The sequence below is a fragment of the Cornus florida genome, unplaced genomic scaffold, assembly GCF_030987335.1.
Source record: "Cornus florida cultivar Cherokee Brave unplaced genomic scaffold, ASM3098733v1 CherokeeBrave_3.0.0_Hap2_Chr01, whole genome shotgun sequence".
Classification (NCBI taxonomy): Eukaryota; Viridiplantae; Streptophyta; class Magnoliopsida; order Cornales; family Cornaceae; genus Cornus; species Cornus florida.
The window spans coordinates 116,398,592-116,417,033 of NW_026775571.1; the positions used below are offsets into that span (position 1 = coordinate 116,398,592).

The 18,442-nt window shown below is 37.8% G+C and overlaps 1 protein-coding gene across 2 annotated transcripts; it reads left to right on the plus strand.

Annotated features, from left to right (window-relative positions):
* Positions 1 to 12,420: 12,420 nt before the first annotated feature.
* Positions 12,421 to 18,386, plus strand: LOC132316251 (mitochondrial arginine transporter BAC1). Of its 2 annotated transcripts, none has more exons than XM_059814770.1 (8): positions 12,421 to 12,784; positions 14,840 to 14,929; positions 16,318 to 16,419; positions 16,566 to 16,670; positions 16,987 to 17,085; positions 17,156 to 17,344; positions 17,574 to 17,672; positions 17,787 to 18,386. In XM_059814770.1, the coding sequence occupies exons 1-8, from the start codon at positions 12,686 to 12,688 to the stop codon at positions 17,850 to 17,852; spliced, it is 849 nt and encodes a 282-aa protein (XP_059670753.1). In that variant the 5' UTR covers positions 12,421 to 12,685; the 3' UTR covers positions 17,853 to 18,386. The 2 variants fall into 2 exon arrangements, with proteins under 2 accessions (XP_059670753.1, XP_059670746.1); XM_059814763.1 differs by having other exon boundaries at positions 12,422 to 12,784; positions 17,779 to 18,386.
* Positions 18,387 to 18,442: the final 56 nt, after the last annotated feature.

Here is an 18,442-nt window from a genome sequence, read left to right on the forward strand (position 1 = left end):
AATATGCCTCCATCGTGTCATCCTTGGTCCCGTACTCACCATTTACCTGCCGAACAATCAACTGTGAGTCACTATAAACAGTCAAACTTCTAACCTGTAGCTCTCTGGCCAACTTTAACCCATTCAGCAACGCCTCGTATTCCGCGTCATTATTGGTGGCTCGGAACTCAAGTCTGAGTGCTTGACTCAAAGAAGTACCCTCTGGGGTTTGCAGTTTAACCCCAATTCCTGCCCCCATCTAGTTAGAGGAGCCATCCACATAAAGTTTCCAAGAGCCGCATCTAAGGTCTTCTTCCGTATCCTCAGAGTCACATTCTAGCAGGAAATCGGCTACTGCTTGTCCTTTGACAGCTGTTCTCGGCTCATACGTTATATCAAATGAGCTTAACTCTATGGCCCACTTTGTCATTCTGCCCGAGAGTTCTGGTTTGTGCATAAGCACTCTGATTGGAAAAGTTGTTAGAACAGCTATAGGGTGGGATTCGAAATAATGCCTCAACTTTCTTTTTGCGTTTACAAGTGAAAGTATCACCCGTTCGGCCTTCGAGTATCTTCGTTTTGCCTCGGTCATTGTTTTACTGACATAAAATACCGGGTGTTGCACCCCTTCCTTGCAACGAATCAGAACGGCACTTGTCGCAACACTAGATACTCCAAGATATAGAAATAACTTTTCTTCTGGATCCGGGGCTGACAGGACTGGTGGATTCTGCATATATTCCTTCAAATGGGTCAATGCTTGTCGTTGTTCATCTCCCAAGACCTGTCTTCCATGACTCCGGATCGTGTCAAAGAACGGCTTGCAGCGATCCGACAACTTAGAAATGAATCGACTTAATGCAGCTATTCGTCCTGTGAGGGCTTGCACCTCTCTGATCGTCTTTGGCTCGGTGTTCTTAATCAAAGCCTCTGCTTGAGCGGGGCTAACTTCGATGCCTCTGCGGTTGACCACGTGTCCCAAAAACTGACCGGAACTCACACCGAACGAGCACTTGGTTGGATTGAGCCTCATCTCATATCACCTCAGCACATCAAATACATCTTGCAGATGTTTCAGATGATCATCCTTCTTCCTACTCTTTACCACCATATCATCAATATAGGCTTCCACAATCTTTCCTATTTGATCCTTGAAAATTTTGCTAACAAGTCTTTGATAAGTTGCTCCCGCGTTCTTTAGTCCGAAAGGCATACCTTTGTAGCAGTATGTCCCTCGCTCGGTTACAAAAGAAGTTTTTTCTTCATCCGCCAGGTCCATAGGGATCTGATTATAACCTGAATAAGCGTCCAGAAAGGTTAAACGCTCATACCCGGTGGTGGCATCCACCATTTGATCAATCTTTGGCAGCGGGAAGCTATCCTTCGGACAGGCTTTGTTCAAATTGGTGAAATCAATGCATACTCGCCATTTCCCATTCTTCTTCTGCACAACAACGACGTTGGATAACCAATCAGGGTAGTGCACTTCTCTGATGAATCCCGCATCAAGCAGCCTATCAACTTCCTCGGCTATGATTTGGTTACGCTCTGGAGCAAATCTTCGTTGCTTCTGTTTTACTGGTTTGAAATTGGGATTGACATTTAAGGAATGACAGGATACGGAGGGATTAATTCCAGGCATGTCTAGGTGACTCCATGCAAATACATCGGCATTGTGAGACAAGAAGTCAATTAGCTCTTGCTGCTCTTCCCTGGTCAGTCTTACTCCTACTCTGGTAGTTTGCTCTGGCCTGGACTGATTGATCTGCACATCCAGAAGGGGCTCTTCGGTCAAGTCAACTGACTCCTCCACCCTATTCTGCTTAGGCGGAGGTTCCTGTAATTGCTATCTGGGGCTCGCCGAACGGACGGGCGCCTTCCCTTTCCCAGCATATTTTAGTGTGACGGAATAACACTCTTTGGCTGCAACCTGATCCCCACGAATGTCTATCACCTTATTTCCATCGGGTCCGAGGCACCTCATGACCTGATGCAGAATTGAGGGTACACCTTGGACTCTGTGAATCCATCCTCTTCCCATCAGGAGATTGTACGAGGGGTGAATCTCCACAACCACAAAAGTTTCCATAAGAGCTCGTTCTGCAGCTTGAACTTCTACTTCCACCATTCCGACGGGCTCCACCCTCTTGCCATCGAATCCTAACAGGGGATTTCCAGTGGGCTTGAGCCTCTCTGGTTTAATCTCGAGCCGATCAAATGTGTCCCTCGGCATGACATTCGCACTGCTTCCGGGATCGATCAGAACTCTGCGCACCAGGCAATCCACCACTGTCAAGCTGACTACCAACGGGTCTTCATGGGGGACTTGAACACGCTGTAGGTCTGTCCTGTCGAACTTTATCTGTATCGATGTGATCTGCTGGTGCAGAGTATTCACACTGCTGACCATTTTCTTCATCTGCGCCTGTCGTAGGCGCGCTCGGAGTAGCTCATCTGAATCTTCGCTGGGCTCGGGTCGACCGTGGATAGCATTGATTATACGAACTGGTTGTGAATTATGGGAGCTTTGTTTATGACTCCTTTTTACTTGCTCCATCGGTCGATTCTGCTCTATCGCCGAGCCTTGAACATAACTCGCGAACTCCCCTCTAGCTATCAACATCTCCACTTGCCTCTCAAATTCCTGCATTCGTTAGTCTGATGACCGAAATCGGAATGGAAAGCACAATGTTTAGTCTGATCCCTCTGTTCGAGGGGTTGCCTAATTGGCAGTGGTGGATGAAACTTATCTTTGTTCTCCTAACATAGCCTCGCCAGAGTGACCTTCAGCGGAGTGATCAGCTCTTCCTCCCTGGACCTCTTTTCTGCCTTCCAGGAGGTCTGACGTTGCGGCTGAGCCTGCTTCTGCCTGATCTTTGCCTTGGACTTTTCCTCGGTCGACACGACCGACGCTGTCTGAGCATTGGCTGCCTCCTCTTTTTCTAGGCGCACAAAGCCATCGGCTCTTTCATTGAGTTCATCCATAGTCGTCGGCGTGTTCACTACCAGACTGGTATGGAACGGAGTGCCACGTGTCATGGCTAACTTAAAGACTTGAACCGCTGTAGAAGGGTGGCATTCGATCACCATACTCTTAGTGAGATTAAACCTGGTGAGAAAAGCCTGGAGACGTTCATCTTTGTGCTGTCTCATTGTGAATAGGCTCGAGATGTCCTTCGGCGGATGCTTGTTCCCATAGTACTGGCTTATGAACCGATCGCACAGGTTTCGGAAGCTATCAATGGAGCTCCTGGGCAAGTTCTTGAACCAGCTGAGCGCCGGTCCAGCTAGGCTTGTAGGGAAACATTTGCACATTAAAGAGTCGTTTTCCGTATTCAGGGCCATCTTCAACTGGATATGGTACGCATGATCGATCGGATCGGTTGTTCCGTCAAACAGAATAAAGACTGGCATAGCAAACTTCCTTGGATGCGGGGCATTCAGGATCTCGTCAGTAAATGGTGAATCAACCGTCCGAGCCGCGGATCGGAGTGCTTCATTCTCTCTTTGGAGCCCAGCGGTAGCTCTGTGAGCTACGGTTCTGCTCTCCGAACCGCGATGAGTGATTGTAGCCATGGAGGGCCGGTAAGACAGATCGAACGACCGTTCCTCTATGAGCTCTCTTTACCAAGGTGACACAACTCGGCGGCGATCAACCTCTATCACTTCCTCTCGGTTGAACCTTTCCCGATGCGGATCGAAGGTCATGGCTTCGTTCTGTCTGATCTGCTCATGTCGCGGATCAACATGAGTCGATCCTTCGTGATCCTCAACTCGACGAACATTTGGCGGTAAATCGTCCATCCTCCTTTCATCACGGTGGAGAGCTGACTGATTGTTCTCGTCCTGCTCGCCTTGATGTGCGATATTAGATTGAACACCTCCTTCACCGGCCGGAAGTGGACGCGAAACCGCGGGTATTTGCTGATGTTGCATTCCAGCTGTCAATTCTGCATTCTCTTTTTTGAGAGCTTCGATCAAGTTCATCAACTCCTCAAGCTTCGTTTGCTGGACAGCCTCCATCGAATTAGAGCTTTCACCTATCATTATTCCTGAACGGAGTAAAGGCATTAATCTCAAGTTCGTGAATAGATCTGAGCTTCGTGAGTGCGAATTTTTCAGATCTGGTTTTGAATTCTCCGAATTATGCTTACGGTTGACGAGATCCGAATTGTCCGAATTCTAAATCCGTCAGATCCTGCCACAATCGAACAACTCGTTGTTGCGTAGATCTGAAGCCACTTCCGCCAAAGCAACAGGAACTAAAATTCCTCCAGAGTAGGTCACAATCGCTCAGATCTGGATCCAACTCCCAAAGATCGAGTTTCGTTTCCACGAATTGGTCTGAATCCACGCGATATTGATCAATGATCAATTAATCTTCCACGTTTCCCACAGACGGCGCCAATTGAAGATGCAAGAAATTCATTCTTCCTTTCTCTCTCTAGAACTCTTACACTTCAACAGAAAAAATCCCCCTCCTCTATCCATTACTTCTCCTATTTATAGATACTTACAAACATTAATGGACTGCTAGATCTGGGCCCGTTCCTCTGTGAGTTTTGGTCATCTTTGATGGGCTATTCGCGTTCGGCCCATATGGCAGTGTCTCTCTATGGGCTTGACCCATCTGCACGGATCGGATGTTGTGTTCGCGGGTCATATCCGGCCTATGTCACTTCGGGCCTCCTCAGCATCCCAATGCATATATGCTCCCTAACCACCGATCCTGAGTCTCAAGCTCATATCGAGGAACCATAATAGTAATATATTTAAAATCCATTCAAAATCCATAGTAGTGTCGCTCAACTAGTTGTTGCCATGACACTACAAATCCATAGGATTTAACTTTTAGTTAATCCATTCATTAATCCAGAATAGGTTGGCTTTGGTATTTTGAAACCAAACCGTCCCTAGTATACCACCGTCCCATACAGGTGTATACTATCCAACCATCCAGCAGTTGATAATATCGGCAACTGAAGCGAATATCAACTAATTCCATACATCCAATAATTGATAACAACAGTAGTGATGTGAGCATCAATAAGTAGAGTAAACATAGTCAGTACATACTGTTACACAAAATCCGATATAATACTAAGTTTAAATATTAATAGTATTCCACATCCAGTAGTTGATATCACAAACATTTGGGGTAAATATCAACAAGGTCCATGCTTCAAAAATTGATACTAGCAGTACTAATGAAAGCATCAAAACAAAAACTTTAGCATATACATAGGCATGCTTAATCTCTAATGTTTCACAGACTCAGTAGAGTCCACGTCCAGCAGTTGATATCACAGACATTTGGGGTAAATATCAACCAGGTCCATGCTCTAAAAATTGATACTAGCAATACTAATGAAAGCATCAAAACAAAACTTCAGCATATACATAGGCATGCTTAATCTCTAATGTTTCACAGACTCAGTAGAGTGCTAATTATGTTTAAATCTTAATATCACTCAACTCCAATGCATCCAAAACCAATATAATTAAGACACCTGATCATGTTATATGGTGACACATGTATTAATTATATTATTTGTCTCTGAAGAATACAAAACATAAAGGAATAAACCAATCTAACTCTTCCGACTCCAACTACAGTGTTTTAAATTGTTTAAAACATATACTGTTCAAGTGACAACCATAGTTAGGTTATTAACATGCCTCCTAAAGTCTTGGAATTGTCTCCAAGTACCATCCATACACCTCACACACAACCCTAAACCCAACTGGAACCACAGAGAACCTACCACTGCAACTAAAACTGCCTGAAAACGAAAAAAAAATAAAAATTGCATAAAGGAGCCGGCTCCACCCAAAGTGGAGCCGCCTCCACTACCAAGTAGAGCTGGCTCTACTACAAAGTAGAGCCTGGTCCACTTTTTAATTGAGCCTGCTCTACTTGAAATAGAGCAGGCTCCTTCCCCTGTGCGTCATTTTTCCAATTCCGGCGGTGTCCGGCTGTGTTGATCCTCCAAACCAAATTTCTTGCTGATTAAAATTAAGTCCTTGGGTGTTCAAAAGTTAATTAACTTCCTTGATTAATAATCACCTTCAGTGGGAACAAGGATTAAACAAAATAATTTAAAAACACTTAACCTGTACCTAAAAGAAAACATGCTGTTCAACTTCTTCTCCAACTCCGGCAACTTTGTTCCTCCAACCCAAGTTTCCTATGGATTAAAACTAAGTCCCAAAGTGCTCTAAAGTTATTTAAGTTCATTACTTGTTAATCAAATTCAATTAAAACAAGAACAAGCACAAACAGTTTCATCACGAACGGAAAATACATACAAGAACCCATACTGTTTGAAACAAATAATTACAACCAAATTAATTTAGCTTTATTTCTTCCTGGAACTGAATTAGAGATGCAAAGAACACAGGCCAAAGAGATAGAGTTAGTAATAAAACTTGCCTGTGAGACTCGGTTCAAAAATCTCAACGTCTTTCTTCTAAGTTTTCCCGGCGCCCCTTTGGTTTTCCTCTTTTCTGTTTCTTCTGTCTTCACAACATGGTTAGGGTTCTAAACCCTTGACAGCCTTATACAGATACATTTATAGGTTTATAAGTTTACACAAAACCCTAGTTTAATTTAAACCCTAAACTAAATCCTTAGTCGGCCTATATGAAACCTAATTAATGCTTAATTATGTCGGCGACATACGTGACTTCTAAAACCAAAACCCTTAATTAATCCTACTAACATAAAACTCTATTTATAGAAAATCCATTTATACTAAATTAAATCATTTAACACTTAAATCATTTTCAAGAAAAATAATTAATTAAATCAAAGAAAACAAGTAAACCAAATAATAAATTCAAATAATTTAGTAAGTCAAATAATTAAAAAGTCCATTAAAACATAAATTAAATACCAGAACTATCCTTTTGAAATTAGGGGTATTACATGGTGTAGCGATGGGCGACGGGCTCAACTGCGGTGCCTCATATGGTGGAGAGCTCGGTTGTGGCCAGGGAGCAAGGGGGCTTCGGATGGCGGCCGGCGAGCAAGAGAAAACACAGCTATCTCCATTAATACCAACGAGCTTCATACTACAGCAACAGTTCACCCATCACTGCTCCAAGCAACAGCCGCCACCACCCTCATCGACGCCGCCATACCTAATTTCCCAACCACCACTCACCACTGCCCTTGATTTCACCCACCACCAGTCTCACCACTGCCCTCCATCTCTCTCCCTTCTTTTTCTCTCAAGTGTCACGCGCTCAGACGCCTTTTCTCTTAAAAGTCAAGATCCATCTCCTTTTCCCTTATCCCTTGTCGCAGTCCGTGGAAGGGCATTATTGTCCAAACGCTCTGACGCGCTCATTTTTGGACGGCCGGATGGAGTGATCTGTAACAAATTTGTATAGTTCAGGGGGTTTTCTGCAATTTTGATAGTTTATGGGGTTAGTTACATATTTTCCAATAGTCCAAGGAGGTTTTTTGCACTTTTCCCTATGTATATATGTATGTATCTATACTATTATTAAATGTGCAAAAAGTTTAGTATTTCAACATTTTAGTAATTATTTATTTATATAAAAATATATTTATTAATTAATATAAAAATAGTTTTTATAAAAATAATTTCTATAAAACTCGAAAAAAACATTTATGGATAATTATCACAATATAATCGGCCCGGTCCAGTTATGATTATGTAATTATTAGGAGATGACACATGTCATCATCCTATTAATTCAAGAAGCCTATAAATAGAGGCATGGAGGAAGGAGGAAGGGGTACAGAAATTGAAAATTCTAGAATCCAGAATTCCAGAATAAAATACAGAAGCTCGAACGAGTTTTAGTATTTCAGTATTTATTTATTTATATAAAAATATATATTTATTAATTGACACAAAAAGAATTTTTATCTATATTTTTAGGTATATCAATATTTACTTATTTATATAAAAAAATATTTATTAATTGATATGAAAAGAGTTTTTATAAATAAAAAAAATCTATAAAACTCTAAAATCTACCTAATAAAATAATTATTAATTGATATAAAAAGAATAGTAATTTTTATTAATTGATATGAAAATAGTTTTTTTTTTTTTTTTTTTTTTAAAAAAAAAACTCTAAAAAACTCTAAAATCTACCTAATAAAATATTTATTAATTGATATAAAAAGAATAATTATTTTTTATGGAGTTTATATATATATATATATAAAATACTCTATAAAACTCTAAAATCTACCTAATAAAATTTAAAGAAACCTATTTTTTCTATTTATTATTATGAAATTTTTTAATAAAAAAAATCTAATTAGACAGAATTATTAATATAAAAAATATTTTATTATGAGTTTCTTAACAAAATGAAATATAATTAGACAAGGATATATTTAAAAAATAATAATTTCTATAAAATAGTATCACAAATTACCTATTTTATTTTCAATAAAACACTATCACACTAGACAAAGATATATTTAAAGAGGTTTCATAAAATACTAACACAAATTACCTATTTATTATGAATTTTTTAATAAAAGGAAATCTAATTAGACAAGTATTATTAATATAAAAAATTATTTATGTGATAACCCGAATTTTTAAGATTTTAATTTAATTTATTCCATGATTTTTAGTTGTTAAGACTTGAGTATTTAAATTTTTGGAGACTTACCCAATTAAATTATTTTATGGATTTGCATATATATATATATATATATATATATATATATATATATATATTTATTTTACATCTGAAACAGGGGAGCAAGCTACCTGCCGAAATTAGAGAAATAAAAGATTAAGGAAATGGTAATTTGCGCGGGTCCCACTTGATTTATTTAATAGGTTGGGTTGATTTTTGGTAACATATATATATATATATATATATATATATATATATATATATATTATATTTGGCATTTGATGATCCATGAATGGGGCTGCCGAAATTGAAGTTGGAGTAGAAAAAGTGTAGATGAGATAGAAATTGGGGAAAATTATATTTTGGTGACTAGACTTTAAAGTCAACAAAAGGTGAATAGTGACCAATGTTAAAACTTAATTGATCTTAAGTGACCATTTGAGGATAATTTGGTCAAAAACACTTAAATGTTTGATAAACATTTTCAAAATAAATTTTAGATGACAAAATTGCCATCCAATACAAATAATAATTCATTGAATTCATCCTCCTAGTCTCTCTATCTCTAATCCAACGTTTTCTTTTTTCCTTTTTAGTTTGCAATTTACCAATTTAAAAAATTAAGGTTTCTTTATCAATATTATCTATTTTCCACCCTTTATCTATTTTTCAAGGCTCTCTAGCGTAAAAGCAAAAACATTTACACGGGCAAATCAAGAAAACAAGTTTCATCCCAAAATGTTCTTTATAGAATATTTTGGCGGGTCCCTTCTCACTTTGTTGCTTTAATATATCATCTTTTCTGGATGATTCTAAGCTCATGCCTACATACAGGGATATGTTTAGGGCTATAGACAATTTCTATAATAACTTCATATTTGCAAATCATTGATGTGTATACTTTTGAAACACTCATAAACAGTTTGGCAAAATTCTGAAATTAATCAACAATGGTCATTATTTCTTAAACTATAACTCAGTAATATTAAAAGATTCTTAAAAATTACAATCTTATATTTTAAGGAAGATCTCTCAAACAAATCAACTTATAAAGTATAATAACTATCCCTTGAAAATAATGAATAAGAAGAAAATTTACAATTTTCTCGTCTTACCTCTTAGAACCTTGAAGAAAACGATGTAGAACATTTGTGCTCATTTCTCTCCCATCTTGATCTTCTCTTCAGAGACTCACGCTAATAATCTATCGTCTTTTGTTAGTCAATTTAATTAAGTGTTTATTTAAGTTAATGCAGAGGGTAAATTTGTCCACTTACATAATAATATATTATGAGAAGGTTATTTAGATAATAAACCATCAAATGGTCACTTAATATCAATTAAGTTTCAGCATTGGTCACTATTCACCTTTTCTTGACTTTAAGGTCATTATAGAGCAATTATATTTAATTTTGGTCACCAAAATATAATTTTCCTTATAAATTGTAATGCTGATAATGGAAATTAGTGGGGTCCATCACTAGTGTATATATACACGGGTGTATATATAAAAAATAAAAAATGGAAGGATGAAGAATGGGTCTGCTAGAGGAGGTTAGATAGGTAATTTCAATATTGAAATTGGTCCATATAAAAATTAAAGGGTTAATTACAACGACACCCCCTGATGTTTACCTTATTTACAGTCATAAACAAGTTGATCAATTTTTGAACAATGACACCCCTCAGATTTAATAAAATTAACAAAAATACTCCTAATAGTCACTACACATGGTGAGTTGACTTTGCTCCCCTTGAGTATTTGAAATACGGATTTAATTACTTTTTTAATCTTTAAAATTTATTTTTCTTGAACCAAATCACCTTTTTAAATAGGTCAAATTATCCTCACCCTTCGTTCTTGCATTATAATGACACCCCTCACCCTTCATCCGGTGGCATTCTTGTCAAATGACTAAGATACCCTTATTATATAAAATAAAAAATTAACAAAATGCAAAATGATAAAGCTACGCTTCCATTATCTCCGTACGCATCTCTTCTCTCTCCAACATCTACTCTCTCTGTAACTAGAGATTTTTGGTCCTCCACATTGGAAAAAAACAAACCAATTACAGAATTAAACAACCAAGCTTGCTATAGTCCTCACCACCAACATCCTTGCTCACCGGTTCAGCACCAGCATCCTTGCTCACCTCCGGTCAGTCTCGTTGTTGAGATTGTGCATCGCCGCCGCCATTTCAGTTTACTTCGTCACCGGATCAGAGCGCCGCTTCACCGCCTAGCTCATTAGTTCACCATCGGTATTGCGTCGCTAGGCTCGCTTTCTCTTTCTATAGCCCCTGTGATCACCGACAACAGATTTGTCATCCATCGTCATCTACAAGGGTCTGTGCACGTCGTTCCAAGCCCGCCATTCTGAGCTGCTTACACGCCATTCAGGCCTCAAGCCGGTAAGCACCGATAAAAGCATCACCACCGTTCAATTCAGACCCAGTCCTTGCCGTCACCATCATCGGAATAACCACTGTGCTTATCGTAGCCGGAATCGTGACTCTTCCAGTAGCTGTTCGTCGCCACATTCTACTACCACCGCGGCACTGTTGTTCTTTCTCGCTGTTCGTCGCCACATCCTTGCTTATCTGGCATCGTCGGAATAGCGACTCTCACTGTTCTTCGCCACACTCGGCGGCCACAACGTCATTGTCGTTCTTCTTGCTGACCCGTAATAGCATTTCCATTAGCAAACGATTGAGTCATCGACACCAGAAAGAGCCACTTCGTATCGAAAACTTCTTTGTCAACAGCTTCGTTCGGAGAAATAAAGAAGCCGGAGATGAGCGAATTGAGCTCTCGGAGCACCTTTTACCGGTGCTCTTGCTCTGCCGCCGATGAAGACGACGTCGTTTTGCGCTTTGGCCCACTGGCGATTGTTTCACGCGTTAGTTTCTAAAGGAACGGGCTGAGATCGGAGTTATCGAGAGAAACCCAATGTTTGATCTTTTAGGGTTTGTTTGTTAGGGTTTTCCATTCTTATTTGTTTACCTGAAATTGAAAAGATAAGGCATGGAATAAATCTCTCTTTATATGTTCTTGTGCCTTATAGAGATACTTTTTGTATTTGACAAAGACAAAGTTTGTGGTTGCTGTGCTGTGTTTTCACAATCAATCGGGCTGGTTTGGATTCTATCTATACAACCAACATGCTAGCTCTCAGTTTTCACATCAGCTTTTACATCAACAAAAATGTCGGCGATTGCTGTTTTGGGTCTCCACTGGTTTGAACAGAGAAATTTTACAATTAATTTGGGGAAGGTTATGGTATGGATTGGATTGCAATTGGATGTGTGTCTGTACTATATGTGTGTGCATATATATAAGAGAAGAGAACGAATAGAAGAAATAATGGTGGCGGCGGCGGCGGCGACAGAGGAGAGAGAGACATGAGAAAAGAGAGTGCAGATGATTCTCATTATAATTGCTTGACTTCTCTAAAAATTAAAAATAGATGGAATAATTAGGTTAGGCATAATTACCAAGGGCTTTTTTGTCTTTTTATTCTAGGTATATAAGTTATTTTAATACAAAAATAAGGGTTAAAATGTCTTTGCAAATATAGTAAGGGTAAAAGTGGTATCACAGGGTTAAAAATAGCTGATGTCATCAAAAGTCATCATTGACTTTCACCGGAGGGGGTTAAGTGTTACCTTGAAGGAGGACCCTGTAAATTTTTAAACCTAAAGGGTACCACCTATAATTACCCCTAATTTCAGGAGAGGCAAGTGTAATTACGCCTATAATTTTTTTAGTGCAACTCTGGAAAAACCCAAAATCAACCCACAAGTTCAAGATTACTGTCGAGCACTTCTACAGTTTAATAAAACCCCGCAAGGACACACAAATCTCTCTCCGATCACCTGTTCCATAGGGCACTAGCGAGGGCATACTATTATATAAATATATATACACACACAGCCATTATCTTGACTGTATCGAGTCATCGAAACGCACTACACTACACTCCCATTCCCTCCAAATGGTCTCGACCAATCTGAGAGAAGAGACGGGGGAGTTAGCGATGGTTGGTGAGAAGTAGAGAGAGAAGCAAGAGATGGGGGAGAGGGAGAGCTCCGGCTATAAGGATTATTTGGCAGGTTTGCTCGCCGGTGTTGCCACTGTCATCATTGGTCATCCTTTCGATACTGTCAAGGTCTGCTTTTTTTTTTTTTTTTCCACCCATTTCTGTTCTATGTTTAAACACATTCACTTTCTAATTTGTTGTTTTTATATTTATTTACATTGGATTCACTATGTGTATGTGTATATTCAAGATTCAAATTGGGAATCTTGATCCTGCTATACCAATACTAGAAGGGCAAAAACTAAATTTGGGGAGTGAATGTGGGTACTGAATGTGGGAAGTGACTTATATTTATTAGAACGTGTCTTCAAAGTCTTATCATTCACAAGGAAAAAGAAGAGGGAGGAAATAAAAGATGTGAGGAGTGACATTATGGGACGGAGCAAAAGCGATTTCCCAGCTTGTCAATTCATTAAATTAGACAAATATAAATAGAGTGATAAGAGTAGATCAATAGAATATAGATGGTAGAGAGAAGACGCCAAGAACTTGCTGAGAGATGTAACTTTCTTCAATGCTCATTATTGATTGATCATCTCAAAAAAATTTACCCATTTTTCGCTTGCGGGTCATGGATCCTATTTAGTACTCTCTTGCAGTCCGGTATATAAGAGGGCTTAGAGTTTTGGGTGGGATGAGAGAGACACTGGAAATCACAGAATAGAGAGTGAGAGTGAGAGTGAGAGCTAGGGTTTAGGGGCTGAAACTTGTAATATCCTGATTTTGACATAGTAAAATCTTTTGCCGGATCTTCACTGTGGACGTAGGCACAACTTGTGTTGAACCACGCTAAATCTTTGTGTTATTTGTGTGTGGCGTGTTTACTTTTTTGTCGCGTTTTGTGATTTGTTCCTGGTTCCTGCGTTTGTTGTAACAAACTAATATTAGGAACATACTGAATGTTTACTAAAACTTGTAATTCGCTAAAACAAGTTATTCTTGTATCTTTGATTTGTCCATTCCCGTCTGAAACACGACTTCAAAGATAATAAATGTGGTAGTGACCAGCTACAATTGAAGGCCATATGAATGCAACGACTTTTAAGGCACATTTTTTCATCATTTGTATGCATCCTTAATAGACCATTCACTGCTGAGTATTTGGATCGATGCTACAGTCTTCTACTATAACACTACTCGTGAATTGAACTTTATTTTAATTCTTTGAGTAGGCTGGACAAGTAATTGCTCAGTTTTTGGATAGATAGTGCAGCCTTTTATTATAACAGTACTCATGAATTGCACTTTATTTTGATGCCATTAGTATGCCTACAAGCATGTGTAATAAATCTACAATTCTACGGTCATCCATGACAAGGTTAAAAGTCGTTAACCCATTTATGTTTGTATTCTTATGCATGGGCGTGTGATATTTATACTGACTTTAGTTATTTGCGATGATTATATACTTTTGATACTTCATTCTGTCAGACATTCTATTAAGTAGTGAGAAAAAGCTAAATATGAAGAAGTTTGTTCACTTCACGAGCTCAGTGGTGCTTGATGGATCAATGGCAATGATGAAGTAATCTTCTAAGATCTTCTTGGTGTACTTCCGGCCTACAGTTCTTAGCTTCAGGCTCATACATAAAATATTATGTTCGTTTGTACTTAAAAACATCAAATGACCATGGCTGGGCTCTTTTATTAAATCCATATCAAACTGTAATTTTAGATTAATAGATTGAGTTGTTGTTTAGATATGGTTAGGCCTTGTGCTTTGTTGTCACCCCTTTAAATCTGGTTACAATGCTCTCCAACCACATAGCAATTGAATGAAATAATGTAGTTCATCAAGATGAGCACAATATGACATGTTGAAGGTCATTTTTCCATGATGATATAGTAAATTGGTGGTATTATGATAGCAATAATTCTCATTATTGTAACCCAGGTTTTATTTAACTATCTTTGGGACAAGCTTATTCAGTTGTCTTCCTTACCATGGCTGCGCTCTTTTCTTAAATCCATTTTACTCGCTTACTTTAATTTGTATAGTTTTCCTGTACATGACTATTGATAAATCAATGACTCCATGGGCCAATTAATTATACTTGACTCTTTCTTTCCTTGGTCTTCTTCTTTTTTCTTTTTTTTTTTTTTCCCATCAAATCTTTTTACTAGGTGAAGCTACAAAAGCACAATACCGAAGCTCATGGAATAATGTACAAGAATGGTTTGCATTGCACTGCTAGGATACTGAAGACTGAAGGAGTACGCTCCTTCAACTTTTATGACTCCTAACTTCAAGTTCTTATTTTTCATGTATGCACGTCAGATAGCTAGAGAAACAATTATGTGTTTCCTTGTATGCATATGCATATGTATGTGTATTTAGACACCATGATGAAAGTTTTATGTATAGAAGATTATATATAGCATTTAAAAATAATTGTGGATTGTATCTTTCTTAATTCATTGTTATGAGGAGAGTACTGCTGTAAATTATTATTATTAATTTATTATTATTTTTTTATAATAAGAAAAGTGTAAAATGTTGGAAGAGGAAGTGACTTTAGTTGTCTTAATAACAGAGCAGAAGTTATTTATGTTATATATCATTTTGTTATGATGCATTTTCTTTTCCCTCAACAGGTTTTGAACTGACTTAGGTTTAATATAGATCACCTGAGAATTGAAATTTCCCCATGGTACTTTAGAATCAAAAGAGCATAAATTTTATGTTTGTTTGTGTGTATTAATTATTCAATTTGGTCAGTGATGGAACCAAACCCTTAATTTGCCTCTCCCTCCCAATGCCATACCCAACTGTTGTGCTACTATGCTTTGGCATTGGCAAATGACCGTAAATATATATATAGGTAGAAATTGCTTGTTTCAAAATTTGTTTCTTACTCTAGAGATGGAGTTGGCTTAGTGAAAACTTAGGTTCTCTGACAGCCCAAAGTTTTAAAATTTTAGTTCGCTGGAATTTCTTATTGCAAAATTGCAAAAACCTGCAAAAAAGGCCTACATAAACAGAGACCTTCACATAATATAATCTTGTAACTAACCATTTAAAAATATTTTTTCGTGCTAGTTTGTCTTATTATTTGCACACACATTCCCTTTTAATGCTAAATGATGTTCAAGAAGGAAACCTTGAAATGTGAACCTCTGTCTTTCTTTTGGTGGATAATACAGACTATAGAATTTTTTTCATTTACTCCTTTTAAATTCTAAAAAATTTGCAGCTGTCTTAGCTTGAAATCTATGGGTGGGATATTACACAAGTAATAAACAACAATGAAAAAGGCTTTAACTGTTACTTTCAATCAATATTCTTTAGCTGAGAGATGTCAAGACACTGAAAAAGCAACCTATGAACAGTAGATCCTAAAGATCATCTCCTTTCGATCTTATAAAACAATTCATATGTCTATCATGCACATACTAGAAAACCTCTTATTTGTCATTAATTCAATTGGTGCAATGACATTGTAGTTTTTCTTTGGGATTTACTTTTTTTTCATCTTTCAATTTTTAATTGAGTGGTGGAGATATTTAGGAAAATAAATAAATAAATAAATTGAGCGGTGGAGATTTAAATTCTCTACCGTTCTCTTTCCTGAAGGGAACTGAATAATCATAGTCTTTGACAGGTGAAAGGACTTTACTGTGGTGCGACATCTTCTTTTGTGGGGATGGCCTTTGAAAGTTCACTTCTTTTTGGCATTTATTCCCAAACAAAACAAGCGCTACAGGTTTGAATGTGAATCTGTTTGCTGATTTAATTTTTATAACATCGATCTGCAGCAACTGCTACTTCTGGCAGAGGCAGGCTTTAGCTTCTGCAGCTTTATTTCTTGCATCTGCTATGTAGTTATGATTTTCTTGTTTGCTGGTGAAGGGAGGACTTCAAAGTGGTAAGCCACAACCCCAAATAATAATTCCTTCGGCTGCTTTTGGTGGAGCTATTATCAGTTTTGTACTCTGTCCATCGGAGCTGGTGAAGGTAAGATGTTGTTTGATAAAACAAAAGTACTGAACATTTTAATAGCTAAATTTAAGTGCTACTATAAATTTAGTATTTTTTTGATATTTGTTTGAGTTTTAAGTGTTCAATGTTAAATGTTAAACGGAAGTCTCCTTCAGTTGGAATTTATTATTATGAGTGGTATCTAAATTGTGTTATCAAACAGACTTAACTCAAACAAACATTTAATTTATTCAAAATTAAGTGCTAAATTGATTTATCAAACATCACCCAAGTGAATCAGACACTACACTGTTGCTTCTTGCATCATCCTTGTGACACTGAGCTTCTCCAGTGCAGGATGCAAGTTCAAGGGACTGACTCTTTGGTTCCAATGTCCAGTAGATACAGTGGTCCTGTCGATTGTGCCCTTAAAACTATGAAAGCTGAAGGGGTAAGAAAATCTTTGCTTCCTATCAATTATGCATCTGATACGGTTTTGAGCCAACAGATTACTTTTCCAGGTTACAGGCATTTTTCGAGGTGGTTTCACAACCTTATTAAGAGAATCTATTGGAAGTGCAGTCTTCTTTAGCACTTATGAGTACACTCGTCATTACATGTATTTACGATTGAAAGATGCTTCAACCGTCGAGAGCAACTTGATCGATGTTGGAGTTGGGATTATGACTGGTGGTCTTAGTGGTATAGCAGTAAGTTCTTTTTCTTTTATCTTTTTTTCTTCTTCTTCTTCTTCTTCTTCATTTTTTTTTTTTTTAGATAGAAAAAAGAAAAGGCAGTAAAATGTTGTGATTACTTATAGCATATCCTGTAAGAAAAAAGATTACATTTCACCTGTTTTAAAATGCTCCATTCGTCCTTCCTACACTTTCAATTTGTATGTGCGCTTTAACCCTCTTCCCCTCAATTTACTGCTTCTAGTTCTGGTCTGCTGTTCTGCCCTTGGATGTGGCAAAAACCAAAATCCAGACTTCTCCAGATAGATATTCTACTAGAGATCCGTTTCGGGTTTTGAAATCGGTAAAATATCCTTGTCTCATATATATTTTAAGACATGAATGCATTTCCCTGACAAGAAACTGGAGAAAAAAATTGCCATAGAGGCTTATTGGGTCTATTGTGATAGATTTACAGGAGGTCTGGACTCAAAGGATGCTATACAGGGTTAGGTCCTACAATAGTGAGAGCATTTCCTGCTAATGCAGCTGCGATTGTCACCTGGGAATTAGCTGTCAAAATTTTGGGAATCAAGCGTGACTAAAAATGGTTTGCCATTTAATTACCCAGAGCTATACTTTGTCGTCCTACCTTTTGGCATATGCAATAGTGGCGCTTTATCCTCATAATTCTTTTCACATGTCCAGACTGTGATATTACTAGAACTGATAGACTGATACAAAGCTCTGCATGATTCTCGTGACACAAACAGAGCCCCAGCAGTCTACTTTGTAATCAACATTGGTGCTCCTGACCCATTTTCAATGTTTAAGTTTTTTACTTAACTTCTTGCTGCTGCTCCTTTTTTCGTATCTGTTAATCCCCGCTGTAAGGAGGATTGATGAATCATTTTCAGTTTGGTTAAAGAATTTGCTTAAGCATATTTTTCAAGTTCAGTGGGCTTAGACATAGAATTATTATGGTGTTGATCAACTGCTCCAGCTTTCATAGGTTGGACATATCTGTAGTAGAGGAATTTTATTGTTATCCTTATGCATGATTATGATTATTCATAAAGATCGCCAATATGGCTTATTCCTTGCAAATTTGATTTGTTAATGCAGCATTTTTTT